The sequence below is a fragment of the Bombina bombina genome, chromosome 4 (genome assembly GCF_027579735.1).
Source record: "Bombina bombina isolate aBomBom1 chromosome 4, aBomBom1.pri, whole genome shotgun sequence".
Classification (NCBI taxonomy): Eukaryota; Metazoa; Chordata; class Amphibia; order Anura; family Bombinatoridae; genus Bombina; species Bombina bombina.
The window spans coordinates 938,447,336-938,464,934 of NC_069502.1; the positions used below are offsets into that span (position 1 = coordinate 938,447,336).

Below are 17,599 nucleotides of genomic sequence, written 5' to 3' on the forward strand. Positions count from 1 at the left end.
GTCCTTTCTGGGGTCGACCATAGGAAACAACTTTTTAAATATGGGGGAGGGACGAAAGGAATACCGGGCCTTTCCCATTCTTTATTAACAATGTCCGCCACCCGCTTGGGTATAGGAAAAGCTTCTGGGAGCTCCGGCACCTCTAGGAACTTGTCCATTTTACATAGTTTCTCTGGGATGACCAACTTTTCACAATCATCCAGAGTGGATAATACCTCCTTAAGCAGAATGCGGAGATGTTCCAACTTAAATTTAAATGCAATTACATCAGGTTCAGCCTGTTGAGAAATGTTCCCTGAATCAGTAATTTCTCCCTCAGACAAAACCTCCCTGGCCCCCTCAGATTGGGTTAGGGGCCCTTCAGAGATATTAATATCAGCGTCGTCATGCTCTTCAGTGACTAAAACAGAGCAGCCACGCTTACGCTGACAAGGGTTCATTTTGGCTAAAATGTTTTTGACAGAATTATCCATTACAGCCGTTAATTGTTGCATAGTAAGGAGTATTGGCGCGCTAGATGTACTAGGGGCCTCCTGAGTGGGCAAGACTCGTGTAGACGAAGGAGGGAATGATGCAGTACCATGCTTACTCCCCCTCACTTGAGGAATCATCTTGGGCATCATTGTCATTATCACATAAATCACATTTATTTAAATGAACAGGAATTCTGGCTTCCCCACATTCAGAACACAGTCTATCTGGTAGTTCAGACATGTTAAACAGGCATAAACTTGATAATAAAGTACAAAAAACGTTTTAAAATAAAACCGTTACTGTCACTTTAAATTTTAAACTGAACACACTTTATTACTGCAATTGCGAAAAACATGAAGGAATTGTACAAAATTCACCAAATTTTCACCACAGTGTCTTAAAGCCTTAAAAGTATTGCACACCAAATTTGGAAGCTTTAACCCTTAAAATAACGGAACCGGAGCCGTTTTAACACTTTAACCCCTTTACAGTCCCTGGTATCTGCTTTGCTGAGACCCAACCAAACCCAAAGGGGAATACGATACCAAATGACGCCTTCAGAAAGCCTTTTCTAAGTATCAGAGCTCCTCTCACATGCGACTGCATGCCATGCCTCTCAAAAACAAGTGCGCCACACCGGCGCGAAAATGAGGCTCTGCTTATGCTTTGGGAAAGCCCCAGAGAAATAAGGTGTCTAATACAGTGCCTGCCGATATTATAATATCAATATACCCAGATAAAATGATTCCTCAAGGCTAAATATGTTTTAAAAATGAATCGATTTAGCCCAGAAAAGTCTACAATCCTTAATAAGCCCTTATGAAGCCCTTATTTACCATCGAAATAAACATGGCTTACCGGGTCCCATAGGGAAAAATGACAGCTTCCAGCATTACATCGTCTTGTTAGAATGTGTCATACCTCAAGCAGTAAGAGACTGCACACTGTTCCCCCAACTGAAGTTACTTGCTCTCAACAGTCCTGTGTGGAACAGCCATGGATTTTAGTTACGGTGCTAAAATCATTTTCCTCATACAAACAGAAATCTTCATCTCTTTTCTGTTTCTGAGTAAATAGTACATACCAGCACTATTTTAAAATAACAAACTCTTGATTGAATAATAAAAACTACAGTTAAACACTAAAAAACTCTAAGCCATCTCCGTGGAGATGTTGCCTGTACAACGGCAAAGAGAATGACTGGGGTAGGCGGAGCCTAGGAGGGATCATGTGACCAGCTTTGCTGGGCTCTTTGCCATTTCCTGTTGGGGAAGAGAATATCCCACAAGTAAGGATGACGCCATGGACCGGACACACCTATGTTGGAGAAATATATATATATATATATATATATATATATATGTGTGTGTGTATGTATTTATTTGATTATTTGTGCATATATGTCTGTAAATACATATATACACATAAATACACATACATATACAGGGAGTGCAGAATTATTAGGCAAGTTGTATTTTTGAGGATTAATTTTATTATTGAACAACAACCATGTTCTCAATGAACCCAAAAAATATCAAAGCTGAATAGTTTTGGAAGTAGTTTTTAGTTTGTTTTTAGTTATAGCTATTTTAGGGGGATATCTGTGTGTGCAGGTGACTATTACTGTGCATAATTATTAGTCAACTTAACAAAAAACAAATATATACCCATTTCAATTATTTATTTTTACCAGTGAAACCAATATAACATCTCAACATTCACAAATATACATTTCTGACATTCAAAAACAAAACAAAAACAAATCAGTGACCAATATAGCCATGGATTCTGTCAGTGTTTTGATCTGTTCACCATCAACATTGCGTGCAGCAGCAACCACAGCCTTCCAGACACTGTTCAGAGAGGTGTACTGTTTTCCCTCCTTGTAAATCTCACATTTGATGATGGACCACAGGTTCTCAATGGGGTTCAGATCAGGTGAACAAGGAGGCCATGTCATTAGATTTTCTTCTTTTATACCCTTTCTTGCCAGCCACGCTGTGGAGTACTTGGACGCGTGTGATGGAGCATTGTCCTGCATGAAAATCATGTTTTTCTTGAAGGATGCAGACTTCTTCCTGTACCACTGCTTGAAGAAGGTGTCTTCCAGAAACTAGCAGTAGGACTGGGAGTTGAGCTTGACTTCATCCTCAACCCGAAAAGGCCCCACAAGCTCATCTTTGATGATACCAGCCCAAACCAGTACTCCACCTCCACCTTGCTGGCGTCTGAGTCGGACTGGAGCTCTCTGCCCTTTACCAATCCAGCCACGGGCCCATCCATCTGGCCCATCAAGACTCACTCTCATTTCATCAGTCCATAAAACCTTAGAAAAATCAGTCTTGAGATATTTCTTGGCCCAGTCTTGACGTTTCAGCTTGTGTGTCTTGTTCAGTGGTGGTCGTCTTTCAGCCTTTCTTACCTTGGCCATGTCTCTGAGTATTGCACACCTTGTGCTTTTGGGCACTCCAGTGATGTTGCAGCTCTGAAATATGGCCAAACTGGTGGCAAGTGGCATCTTGGCAGCTGCACGCTTGACTTTTCTCAGTTCATAGGCAGTTATTTTGCGCCTTGGTTTTTCCACACGCTTCTTGTGACCCTGTTGACTATTTTGAATGAAACGCTTGATTGTTCGATGATCACGCTTCAGAAGCTTTGCAATTTTAAGAGTGCTGCATCCCTCTGCAAGATATCTCACTATTTTTGACTTTTCTGAGCCTGTCAAGTCCTTCTTTTGACCCATTTTGCCAAAGGAAAGGAAGTTGCCTAATAATTATGCACACCTGATATAGGGTGTTGATGTCATTAGACCACACCCCTTCTCATTACAGAGATGCACATCACCTAATATGCTTAATTGGTAGTAGGCTTTCGAGCCTATACAGCTTGGAGTAAGACAACATGCATAAAGAGGATGATGTGGTCAAAATACTCATTTGCCTAATAATTCTGCACTCCCTGTACACCTTTAGTTTATATATATATATATATATATATATATATATGTATGTATGTATCTCTATGTTAAAGCCCTTTGCCTGTTTTTTGTTTTCTTCTAACACCTGAGACCTCATATCTTTGAGCCTTTATAATTTTTTTGTGCAATATTTTTTTTATTATTATTAGATGTTGTTATGAGTGTAAGCGTACTTTTACATGTATCTATTAATGTGTTTTGTGCAACTTTTTATTGGAGCGTAACTGTTAACCAGAGCTCAGAATTTGCGCTACTCTGACGCGCATTAACTTCAATTGTGCTTAAGCGATCGGGTTTACTTTCAACTTGTAATACGTTCGCTACTCTATCTCTAGAGCGCAACTATTAGCGTGCCACTCATATATAACTAGATATAAAATGTAATACGGATTTATGTATTATAACATAACATACACACATATAAGAATTATGTGGTTTTTCCGGTGGGAGGAGCTGTTCAGCAGCACACGCTGAGTCTGGCGTGGAGCATGGAGATTGAGCAGCTGTGCACAACGAACTCCTGTGGCCATTTCTCCCGCTGCTGGTGCTTTGCTGCATCCTAGGGAGTCGGCCAAATAAAATCTGGCCCAGGCTGGAAAACTTCCAAGGACTGTTTTCTACGGCTTCTAGTCCGAGCCGCAACCTCACCCTTAAAAATAAAAACGGGACATGAGAGAAACAAATTAAATAATACCGTTTATACCGGTTAACTGAAGCCTGTGGACATATCTATTCCGCAAACCGTAAGGATTCAGCTGGCGGGGCTGGGGTGCACTTGGTCCGGCACGGTTACAGTGGCACTGAGGCACTACAGGGTGGCTGGAGCAGAGCGCCTGCAGAGGACCGAGCTCTGACCAGGGAAGGAGAGTGGTACCCGTTGTGGGGTGGTTACACCTCCTAGGATTCGCTCAAGGTGAAGGATTCTCCCTGCTCTAGGTGTATGTCATATCGGACAGCTGTGAGAACAGCGACGCAGCAGAAGAAGGGAGCCGACCAATCTGGAAGCCACCCTGCGGTCGAGCCCTTTAATTCTTCCAATGAGAAGTGAAGGTGTGTGAAGATCTCTCAATCAAGTCACGCCTTGTGCCCAGACAGTTTCTACTTTGAGTATCGGAGCAGTGCCCGGGTTACACAGGCAGAGGAACGGGCTGCTAGGTACTTGCGGCCATAATTGGACACAGAGGAGAAGTCCAGAGTGGGGCACGTAAGTTAAAATCTCCCATCGCCTGCCTTGCTACCACAGAACTGAGAAGCCCGCTAGCTAACGGGAGCCATTAGATATTAGCTGTAGGAGAGAGGCTGACTCTCTAGCTAATAGACATAGTGTCTGTACCTTTTCCTACTGTTAGACCACAAGAAAAGAAAAGGGGATATCTTTACAGTGAACTGGTTTTGCCACGTCAGGGTGGATACTGATTCTTTTGCCCTAATAGCGCTATCCCTATATGTGAGACTTTCGAACTGCTAGTTTCAGATTGCCACATAGATGTGGAGGACAATATTGGCAATATATGAAAGTGGCTAATTCTATGTGTGAACAAAGAAATGTTAGAAATGTATTTCCAGGGATGCATTATGTAAATTGAGATTTGAGGGGATAGCTAATATGTTTAATTATGTATTAACCTGTTAAGACAAGTTTGGTCAAACCTCATCATTCACAGGGAGATCCTGAATGTGTTAAATTGGGGTTGTCTGCCTACATTTACATAGTAATGTGTAATAAGGTTTGCTATAGGTGCTGTGTATTTTTCTAATCTCCTATACATTTTCTGTATACTCTCTGGCTCTTAGAGGAGTTAACAATTAGATCCAGGCTTATGGAAGCTTTCTGTGAACAAACAGTGGTGTAACAACTATGTAATAAGCCCCTCTCTGTTTGCCTTAATTTGACTGTACTTAGTCCTCCACCCCAATTGTTTTTTACTCAGCCCATTCATTGTGTGGTGACTCGCTAGAGACCTCCCACCTGTTGGGGATCTATTTTTGATACACACTATTTTGGTCACATATTGGAATGGGTTAAGGAGAGGGTTTAGGGGAATAGTCTATAAGAATATATATTGCATTCTATCTGCGTGTCTATATATATATATATATATATATATTTCTGTCGGAGGAAGGGGTTAACTACCCCGAAACGCCTCAGTTTAATTAAAAAAAAAAAAAAAAAAAAAATGTCCTGTGTTTTTTCTAGCTGCAGGTAATTAAACTGGGTGTGTAAACCAGGACTGAAGTGTTATATAAGCCCCTACAAATCTGAGACAAAACTGAGCTATAAGGGATCTGTTAAAAGCCCTGTGCAGTTCTACCTGGAAGGAGGCAAGCTCATAGAAATACAAAAAAGAAACGGATAGCAAGAGAAAAAAAGGGGAAGGGAAAGGAACAAAAAGGAAGGGGGGAAAAAAAGAGGAAAAATAAAAGAAGGGAATAAAAGGAAAAAAGCTAATACCATCTGGATAAGCTAGTAGAGACTTTCAGGCTATACGCACCACTTTGCACTATTAAGCACTATGTAGCAACACTAGTATAATTGCTATACAATAAGTTTGAGATTATATATAGGGGGAACGGTTGGGAGGGGGGTTTTGTGATTTTTTGTTTGTTTGTATGGGTCTTCACTTTAAGTGCACTTGATTTATTTTTATTTTTTTTGTTGCTCTATCCTTTATGGATAGATTTATCACTCAGGTGAAGTCGAATTCACCCAAAATGCCTGTAAAAGTAAAAGATAAAAAAAGTAAAATATCAGATTCCAGTTTGGATAGCTCTTCAGAAATTAGTAAAATGTCTTCTGATTCACATACACTGATTGCACAGTTAACAGAGATATTTTCTCCTCAGTTTGAGGTAATTAAGAAAGAACTAGGGACTATCTCTGCTGAATTAGTTTCATTGTCCTCTGAAATCAGACAGTTTTCAAACAGACTAACTGAGGCTGAGACCAGAATCTCTGAGGTTGAAGATATAACTCATATTCATGGGGACTTAATTCAGAAACAGGATGCTAAAATTAAAAGTATGCAGTCACGCCTGGAGGATCGTTCCAGGCGGAACAATATTAGGATAGTGGGTCTCCCAGAAACACCAGAATTTGAGGATTTATTAAAATTCACCTCAATTACATTACCACAAACGTTAGGGATTGCCCCTGAGTTGTTACCCCTGGCGATAGAACGGGCACATAGGTTGGGCCAAAAGAAATCCTCTTCAGATGGAGTCTCGAGGAACAGAATCTGTATTTTTAAATTACTAAAATTTCAAGATAAAGTTGAAATTTTGAAACTTTTTAAAAATAATGATCCTCCTATATTTGGAAAGAATCGGATTCTGTTGTTTCAAGACTTTTCATATGAGACATCTGCCAAAAGGAAATTGATGGCCCCATATTGTTCGCAGTTGATAAATAAAGGGATTAAAGCTCGTCTGGTATATCCAGCACGTATAATTATTGAGGACAAAGGTACTAAACTTTCTTTTGAAGAGGTAGCAGATGTTAAAAAATTTATAGAGACAGGGTAAAGTTGGCTGTCTTATGTGGAAATGTGTTTCTCTCTCCCAGATAATAAGGAACATATGTCAATAGAAGTTGTGAGGCTGTTGTTTTTGTACCTTTTATGTATTATGTCTTTCCCCTTTCCCCCTCCTCCCCCCCCCCCCCTTTTTTTTTTTTTCTTTTCCTCTCTCTCTCTCGCCCCTCTCCGCCGCCGCCCCTCCCCTACCTCCCTCGCCCCAGGCCTTCAACCCACCCCGAGCGGTTTATTTCTTGTAAAATGGCTAAATTAGCTGGATTTTAGATGGCGGAAGGTATTAAGATTTTATCTTGGAATATAGGAGGGATATCTTCCCCCATTAAACGTAAATTGATTATTAAAACTTTGGCTAGCTATAAACCAGATATTGTTCTCCTTCAGGAGACACATCTTAATGAGCAGGAAGCGGCTAAATTGAAGATAAAATGGGTAGGGGAAGTAGTCTCCACAACCGGTCGTGCTAGAAAATGCGGGGTTGCTATTCTGTTTCACAAAGAGTTAGAATATAAAATAGATAAGGTAGAAATAGATCCGGCTGCAAGATACATCTTAATTCATGTGTCTATAAAGAATTTTAAATTGATAATTTGCAACTTATATGCCCCAAATAAGTTCTCCAGAGAATTTTGGGAGAAAATACAAATCAAATTATTTCCTTTTAGTGCTGAAAATTTAATTCTAGGGGGGGATTTTAATGCCACCTTATCTCCAACACTTGATAGATTCTCTAACAAAAACAGATTAGCTAACGCAAAGAATGCAAAATATCTATCACTATTTTGTGCAAAGCTAAAATTATTGGATATATGGCGTTTAAAAAACCCAGATAAACAGGTATTTTCTTGCGAATCTAAAGCACACTGTACCTTTTCGAGAATTGACCTATTTTTAATTACGGAGAGCTTGGCCAATCAGGAATTAGAGGCAGGAATCGGAGATATCATTATTTCAGACCATGCAATTATTTCTTTGTCACTTCTTTCTGGGCTAAAGAACAGGACACAAACGCCTAGTTTTTATTTCCCTCGATATTTGCATACTAATCCTAGATTTGTTAATTTCTTGAGATCCCTCTGGCAACGATACTACTCTGATAATATAAGCTATGCTAATAAACCGGAATTTTTTTGGGAAGCTTTTAAAGCTGTAATGCGGGGAGAAATACAATCATACATTAGTATAGCGAAGAAAAAGAGTAAAGCATGGGAAATCCAAATCATGAATAAAATTAGGAACTCATATAGAAAATACTGCTTGAGGCGCACTTCAGGAAACTGGAAGAAATATCAAGACAATAGGAAGGAAAGAGATTTGTTCTTAAAACAAAAACTTTTGGAGGAGGAAGGAAGAATAAATCTTCAATTTAAAGGATTGCACGGCTCCTCCGCTAAATATCTAGCGAGACTCACTAAGGTTAGAAAAAAGAGAAATATTATACCTGCGATTCAAACTGAAAAGGGAAGATATACGGAGACGAAGGGTATTATGGAGGCATTTCTTGCCTATTATCAACAATTATACTCGGGAGTAGAGACAGATACTATTAACCAAGATATTTTTTGGTCCATGTTAAAGTTGCCCCAATTAAGTAGTGAGGACTTAATATCGATGAATGCCTCAATATCTATTGATGAAATCAGAAAAGCCATAGATCATTTGAAGATGAATAAGGCTCCTGGACCAGATGGGTTTCCCGCGGAGCTTTATAAATGTCTTGGTGAGGTCCTTTTGCCTACCTTAGAAAAACTCTTTAATTATTATTATATGTCTAATAATGTGATTTCTAGCTACTTCTCTGCGGCCAATATTTCGCTTATCTTAAAGAAAGGCAAAAATCCCGAAGACCCGGCCTCTTATAGGCCGATTTCGGTTCTGAACACAGATTATAAGATCTTAATGGCTATTATTGCTTCAAGGCTTTCTTCTCATATACACAAAATCATTCATCCAGATCAGACTGGATTTATGGTAGCTAGAAATCCAGCTAAGAATACTCGCAAATTGATTAATTTTTTAGACTACGCCTGGAATGTGGATAAGGAGAGGAAGGAGCCATTATGGCAAGTGACTGCCATACTTTCCCTGGATGCGATCAAAGCCTTTGATTCAATTGTCTGGGAATATCTCTTTAGGGCGATGGAGAAGTTTGGCTTAAAAGGGGAATTCCTACAATTTATTATTAGATTATATCACAAACCAATTTCCTTTTTACTTATTAATGGGTCTTTATCTTCTAAAATAATATTACAAAGAGGCACTCGGCAAGGGTGTCCTCTTTCTCCTTTACTTTTTAATATAGCTTTGGAACCTTTTGCGATCCGATGCAGAGATATTTTGATTGGAGTCCCATTCGGTATATATCGTCTGAAAATGTTGCTTTATGCAGACGATGTGTTGATCTTTCTTACCAATGTCCAGCAATCTATTCCTATGATTCTACAGGTGTTAGAAGTCTTCAGCTCCTTTTCAGGTTATAAGAAAAACTTGGAAAAGAGCGAATTAATGTGCATAAATACTTCTCAGTTGGAGGGCCTCGTTACCCCATTTAAATTGGTTGATGCTATTAAATATCTAGGTTTGGTTTTGCATAAAAATCCGAAATTCTGGTATAAAGCCAATTTTGAGTCTCTTTTCCAAAAAACTGGATCTGATTTACATCTCTGGGCTACCTTTCCATTATCTATCACAGCCAGAGTTAACCTGATAAAATCAATCATTTTTCCGCGTTTGTTATACCCACTCCAGAATTTGCCCTTATTCTTATTGAATAAGGACTTAAAGCTTTTTAATTCTCAAGTTTCTAAATTTATCTGGAACAATAAAAAACCCTGAATCGCGCTGGCTAGATTAATGCAAAACTCCGGTTCGGCGGGATTGGCGCTTCCTAACATTAAATTATTTTCTTGCGAATCTAAAGCACACTGTACCTTTTCGAGAATTGACCTATTTTTAATTACGGAGAGCTTGGCCAATCAGGAATTAGAGGCAGGAATCGGAGATATCATTATTTCAGACCATGCAATTATTTCTTTGTCACTTCTTTCTGGGCTAAAGAACAGGACACAAACGCCTAGTTTTTATTTCCCTCGATATTTGCATACTAATCCTAGATTTGTTAATTTCTTGAGATCCGTCTGGCAACGATACTACTCTGATAATATAAGCTATGCTAATAAACCGGAAATTTTTTGGGAAGCTTTTAAAGCTGTAATGCGGGGAGAAATACAATCATACATTAGTATAGCGAAGAAAAAGAGTAAAGCATGGGAAATCCAAATCATGAATAAAATTAGGAACTCATATAGAAAATACTGCTTGAGGCGCACTTCAGGAAACTGGAAGAAATATCAAGACAATAGGAAGGAAAGAGATTTGTTCTTAAAACAAAAACTTTTGGAGGAGGAAGGAAGAATAAATCTTCAATTTAAAGGATTGCACGGCTCCTCCGCTAAATATCTAGCGAGACTCACTAAGGTTAGAAAAAAGAGAAATATTATACCTGCGATTCAAACTGAAAAGGGAAGATATACGGAGACGAAGGGTATTATGGAGGCATTTCTTGCCTATTATCAACAATTATACTCGGGAGTAGAGACAGATACTATTAACCAAGATATTTTTTGGTCCATGTTAAAGTTGCCCCAATTAAGTAGTGAGGACTTAATATCGATCAATGCCTCAATATCTATTGATGAAATCAGAAAAGCCATAGATCATTTGAAGATGAATAAGGCTCCTGGACCAGATGGGTTTCCCGCGGAGCTTTATAAATGTCTTGGTGAGGTCCTTTTGCCTACCTTAGAAAAACTCTTTAATTATTATTATATGTCTAATAATGTGATTTCTAGCTACTTCTCTGCGGCCAATATTTCGCTTATCTTAAAGAAAGGCAAAAATCCCGAAGACCCGGCCTCTTATAGGCTGATTTCGGTTCTGAACACAGATTATAAGATCTTAATGGCTATTATTGCTTCAAGGCTTTCTTCTCATATACACAAAATCATTCATCCAGATCAGACTGGATTTATGGTAGCTAGAAATCCAGCTAAGAATACTCGCAAATTGATTAATTTTTTAGACTACGCCTGGAATGTGGATAAGGAGAGGAAGGAGCCATTATGGCAAGTGACTGCCATACTTTCCCTGGATGCGATCAAAGCCTTTGATTCAATTGTCTGGGAATATCTCTTTAGGGCGATGGAGAAGTTTGGCTTAAAAGGGGAATTCCTACAATTTATTATTAGATTATATCACAAACCAATTTCCTTTTTACTTATTAATGGGTCTTTATCTTCTAAAATAATATTACAAAGAGGCACTCGGCAAGGGTGTCCTCTTTCTCCTTTACTTTTTAATATAGCTTTGGAACCTTTTGCGATCCGATGCAGAGATATTTTGATTGGAGTCCCATTCGGTATATATCGTCTGAAAATGTTGCTTTATGCAGACGATGTGTTGATCTTTCTTACCAATGTCCAGCAATCTATTCCTATGATTCTACAGGTGTTAGAAGTCTTCAGCTCCTTTTCAGGTTATAAGAAAAACTTGGAATAGAGCGAATTAATGTGCATAAATACTTCTCAGTTGGAGGGCCTCGTTACCCCATTTAAATTGGTTGATGCTATTAAATATCTAGGTTTGGTTTTGCATAAAAATCCGAAATTCTGGTATAAAGCCAATTTTGAGTCTCTTTTCCAAAAAACTGGATCTGATTTACATCTCTGGGCTACCTTTCCATTATCTATCACAGCCAGAGTCAACCTGATAAAATCAATCATTTTTCCGCGTTTGTTATACCCACTCCAGAATTTGCCCTTATTCTTATTGAATAAGGACTTAAAGCTTTTTAATTCTCAAGTTTCTAAATTTATCTGGAACAATAAAAAACCCCGAATCGCGCTGGCTAGATTAATGCAAAACTCCGGTTCGGCGGGATTGGCGCTTCCTAACATTAAATTGTATAACTTAGCCGCCATGGTCAAAACGGCAATAGATTGGATTGCTGGTACTAATTTAGTTTCATCAGAAGAATTAGAAAATCATTTGATTGCCCCATTTGTGTTAAAAGCTATACTACATATTGATGTCCAGAAGTTGCCTCAGAATGTTAGGTGTCTTATTACTGTTAGAAATATAGTTTTTGCCTGGCAAAAGTTCTGCGCAATGTTAAATATAGATTATTCATTTTCCGAATGGTTGCCTATTGTAAATAATCCTAATTTCTTGCCCGGCCTCCATCAAAAAGTTTTCAAAGATTGGTCTGATAAAGGACTACATTACGTCAAACAGTTACTAGATGAGAATGACCAATTATTAACGGCGGATACGATCTTTAATAAATATGACTTGGCTAGATCCAATTTATTTGCTTATTTTCAAATTCGCCACTTTGTCCTATCACAAAGCTGGCCCTCTCCCTCGTTCTCGGACTGGTCGGTTATCAAGCTTTTTATACGAAAAGCTGTGGCTGGAGATTCTTCAATATCATTGATGTATGACATCATGCTGACCAAACAGAGTCTCGTAATTAGGGAAAATATCTATATGTTCTGGCTGCCGCTAATCCCATCAGTAAATCAAGATAAGATTATTCAGAGTTTTGTCTCTTTACGTAAGTGTAAAGCTCCGGTAGCTTGGAATGAATCTCACATGAAATTGATCAATAATTTTTATCTTTCTCCGTGGAAAATTTCCAGATTTTATCCGACTTCTATTAGTGTATGTCCCCGCTGTTCACATGATAGGGCTGATCTGCTTCATATGTTTTGGACATGCCCTAGGGTAAGACAATTATGGTTAAAGATTATATTTTGGTTTAACAAACTATACAAAGTATCAATTGCTTTATCAGCGGAAGATGTCATCTTCTTATGTCCTCCACAAGAGTCCTTTAATGTGAGCACCATAAATAGTTTAAATACTATTATTCTTACTGTTAGATATTGTATTCTCAAAAACTGGAAGGCCAGGCGGATGCCGGGATTAGCTATGGTTTTTAGATTTTTGCAAGATCAAATTGTCTTCGAGTCATTTTATCTTTATGATGTATCGGAGAGAAGGATCAAGAAGTTTCTATTGAAATGGACACCAGTTATTTTGTCCTATCCATATCCCTTGCAAAAAAAGATACTCTCCCCCTTTCTTTCCTCGGTGAGTTTTGCGGAATTAACGTTACTTAATGTTTTTCCACATACGTGGATTGAGGGCACTGTGAGGGAACACTAGTTGATAGCTTTCGGGGGGGACGGAGTGGGGTGGCGGGCGGGGTCGGGATCGAGAGAGAGATATTTGTGTTTTTATCCATTTATGAAAGCAGAAAGGAGAGGATTATTTAAATTTTTTCATTTTTTTTTCTCTTCTTCTTTTTTCCCCTCTCCCTCCTTCCTTGTTATGTTATTATATAGGCCAGAAGTAAGGTCAAGTGAGAGAAGGATCTCACGTAACCTAAGATCTTTTAGTAATAAGTTAATCTCTGTAATAAATTGCGCAAAAATTTTTTATTTTTTTTATTTTTCGAAATATAAGGTTTAAAACTAAAATAGGAAATGTGAGGTTTATTTATGGTATTTTCTTTATTTGCATATTCAGGATGTAACAGACTTGCTATTTTTCAGCAACTTGTTTGCTAGGTTTTCTATTCATATGTATATGTTTGTTGTAATTCATCACGCCTGATGTTTTCTGTTTCTTTGATTTTTAAACCTCAATAAAAAATTATTTAAAAAAAAAAAAAAAAAGAATTATAACTAGTTATACAATTTTGTATATAAGGTACGGATTTGTGTATCATAACATAATATACACACAATAAATAATTTTCTATGTATATTTTCATAAAAACTACTGTATATTGCCATATTTCTCAGTAACTGTAAACGCTTACTGGCACGAATCCAGGTAAACAGTGAACCGCAGTATAAAAACTTTGGCAAGACCAGAGAATTCCCTGTTTGCTCCTACACGCATGAGCTAAATTCTCACACACGTGCATATTTTGGGAGCAACAGTAAATAATCCCGATTGGCTGAGTGTATATGAGCATTGATATCAGCAAGCCATACAGCTAAAGTTTCTATTGGATGCCAGAGTCAAACGACAAAAAAGGAGGGGGGCTGGCGGGGGCTCACAATAAACCGTGACCTAATAGGTAGATTACAAAAAATATTTTTAAATAGATACTTAAGGAGAAACTCGTCATTAGTTTTATAGTGACACATAGGTTATGATCACAAAGTTATAACATTGAGTTTACCACAACTTTAAAGTGGGTTTTTAGCATCTGTTCGCTTTCTTATGTACTGTTAAACCAAGTTTTTAAGCATAATATGATTCCGATTTTGAAAGTGTACATTCAGTATATGTTTTTGAAATGCTTATTTTATAGTATGAATGTATCTCACCATTACATACAGAAAAGTAGGTTAAACCTCTTAGGAAATTTGCCATTACATCATCTGGTCATAGACTCCCATGAGTGTATTGCTGCTCCTGAGCATACCTAGGTTTGCTTTTCATTAAAGGATACAGTGTGACTGCACCAAATATGATAATAGAAGCAAACTAAAAAGTTGCTTAAAATTGCACGCTCTGAATCATAAAAAAAAGTGTTAATAGTACTGTCAGGCTTCAGACTCACCTTATAATTCCACTACGTAGAAGCCTTATTTTTGTGCCTTTTTCAAGCTGCATAGTGTTATCTTTTACTTGTCCATTCTCCCATGCTACTGGAGCTCCAACAACACTGTGAGATTTCTCAGCTATGGGTTTAAGTAGAAGCAAAAAATAAATAAAAATTAGCCATCTGTTTGTGCCAGGCTACAATGAACAAACACGGTTTAACGTTTTATATCACGAGTTAACGAGAAATGTGAATAGGTGCATTTCAATGTGAAATAGAAGCATTTTTGCAATATATTTCCATTAGCAAAAATGCTTTTAGTAAAAGTTTTTACTGTTTTTCTGCAGCATACGCACATATCCTGCAAGCGCCCGTGCACCAGTATGCAAACACTACACCTTCGCAGAGAGTCAGCAGTGGCTAGTATGACACAAATGATGTCTTCACAGAAGCAATACACACCACTGACAGCTCACCAAACAGAAAGGACTAGGAGATAGCTGTACATTTTCTAAGAAGCCAAGGAATGTTTTATATAAAATTATTCAAAACAGGTGCTAGAATTTCTAGCGTCTGGTTCCCTTTGCAAAGCTCTGTTTTAGACTATCATATGCAGCAAACTCTTGTGGCCTTTTTAAAAGGACACGATAGCCAAATGTTTAAAGTGTGCAGCTTATCAACTAAAAAATATCACACAAGCATCTCTATGAAAAAAAGGAAGATGTTTTACCTCAAAATGTCCTTAGTAGCCACATCCTACAATAAAGGGATTTTAACCCCTTTTTAAAAGCAACGTACCCTATTATATGGGGCTTTCAGGCCTGTCTCTGCAGGGGTCTCTCTAACAGTGGCGAGACCCTCCTTTTCTTTATGCCTTACGGCCTGGGTAGTGCCAGGGTATGTTGGCAATCCTGGGACTTTATCTATCATGTGCAGTAATTCAATGTGTGAAGCTGACTGGCTGTGTTTTCCACCAGGCAGAAAACAGTAAACACAGAGTAGCTCTGAATCACAGAGCACTTACTCTGGTGAGCTGAAGAAAGGTTGAGGTAAAATATCTTGTTTTTTTTTATAAAGAGTTGTTCATGTGATATTTTCTTGTCAGCTGCATCACTTTCAAGAGATTTAGCATAGGAGTAAAATGTCCCTTTAAGGAAAGCTACACATATTTTAAGTTAACATACTATTTGATCTCTATTAGTGAAACAGTGAAGTAATTAATTTGTTTAGAGTATACAAAACCGTGAAGATGTAATGTGTATTTAAAGTAAAAACAAAACAAAAAAAACACATCATATCTAGATGGTAATGCCGAAGCCGACCTTGTACCTTTTGGCTGTTTCTGACTGTAATCGTAGATCGTTACAAAACCCCCCATTTAAAATGCACAATATTGCAATTCAAAGTTAATATTTTTTTTACAATGCACATAGATTTAAATAAATGATCTTAGTAATAATTCTCACATGTTTTGTGATAATTTTATGTGATATTTTGCAAGAAACCCGAGAAAGCATTTAGTAATAGATCATGCACAAGAATTCCCCCTTAAACATTTTTCAGTGCTGATGGGAAGCTTAGCTTGGCAAGACTGTGGCTTAGAGCCTACATAAAAGGAGTATAAAGTGTGCAGGAGACCAACAGTAGGTCACATGCACAGTAATAATTCTCAAAGAAACTATGGTAACTTTTCTAGAAGCATCTTTGCTTCCATTCAAACTTGAAATTGCTGTTGTACATTTCTAGTTTTAATTTTATGGAACTTTAAACTTGTTAGTTATACGGATACGATGACCATGACAAATGTTTCTAGGTTACCAAATAAAGAGTTTGAAAATCCTTAAGTATTTGTCAAAGTGACCTATGTTTTTCAAATATTTCACTAAAACTTAAGCTATAAAATGTATTCATAAATAAAGATTATATTTCATAAGCATTAATGGTTTCTCCATAATACTGCAATCAATAATTTGCACTATGATTATTCATTAAAAACAAAAAAAACGTTTAATGCTCCCTTATTAAGTTAGAGGAATAAACATTTTAGAAAATGGATACAACTATAAAAATTGTCACTTCAATTGATATTTATTAAAGGGACAGTAAAGTCAAAATTAAACCAATGGATTGGATAGAGCATGGCATTTTCAGTTTAATTCGGTTATCAATTTTGCTCAGTTCTATCGTTATCCTTTGTTAAAGAGTAATATAAGATGAGCTCAGAAGCGTGCCTGTGTCTCAAGCCATCTGACAGCGGTGTTTGCAACATTGTACGTTATACTTAGATACAAACACTGCTGCCTTAGACTGCTAGACACGTGCATGCTCCTGAGCTCCTATCAGCCTACCTTTTCTTTACTCTTCAACATAGGATATCAAACGAACAAAGCAAATTTGATAATAAAAGTAAATTGGAAAGTTGTTTTTCATAACAAGCTCCAAAGTTTAATTTGACTTTACTGTCCATTAAATGTAATTTGTATATATAAAGTTTGAAACCTCACAAAGGGAATTTTGTGAGAAAACAAAAAATAAGGAGATAATAAAGACATGTGGGTGGAGGAAAGTCAATATTAGGAGAACATAGTTAAAGGGACTCTGAACCCAATTTTTTCTTTCGTGATTTAGATAGAGTGTGCAATTTTAAGCAACTTTCTAATTTACTCCTATTATCAAATTTTCTTCATTCTCTTGGTATCTTTATTTGAAAAGCAAGAATATAAGTTTAGATGCCGGCCCATTTTTGGTGAACAACCTGGGTTGTTCTTACTAATTGGTGGATAAATTCACCCACCAATAAACAAGTGCTGTCCATGGTATGAACCAAAAATTGTCTGGCTCCTTAGCTTAGATGCCTTCTTTTTGAAATAAAGATAGCAAGAGAACGAAGAAAAATTGATAGGAGTAAATTAGAAAGTTGCTTAAAACTGCATGCTTTATCTGAATCACAAAAGAAAACATTTGGGTTTAGTGTTCCTTTAAATCAGAAAATAATTT

The 17,599-nt window shown here is 37.5% G+C and overlaps 1 protein-coding gene across 1 annotated transcript in view; it reads right to left on the reverse strand.

Annotated features, from left to right (window-relative positions):
* The window catches only part of RIOX1 (ribosomal oxygenase 1), a 102,536-nt gene that overhangs the window by 41,229 nt on the left and 43,708 nt on the right, over nucleotides 1-17,599 (reverse strand). The window contains exon 12 of the mRNA XM_053711918.1: nucleotides 14,621-14,741. Within this exon, the coding sequence (XP_053567893.1) occupies nucleotides 14,621-14,741 (121 nt within the window). The remainder of the gene's footprint in view (nucleotides 1-14,620; nucleotides 14,742-17,599) is intronic.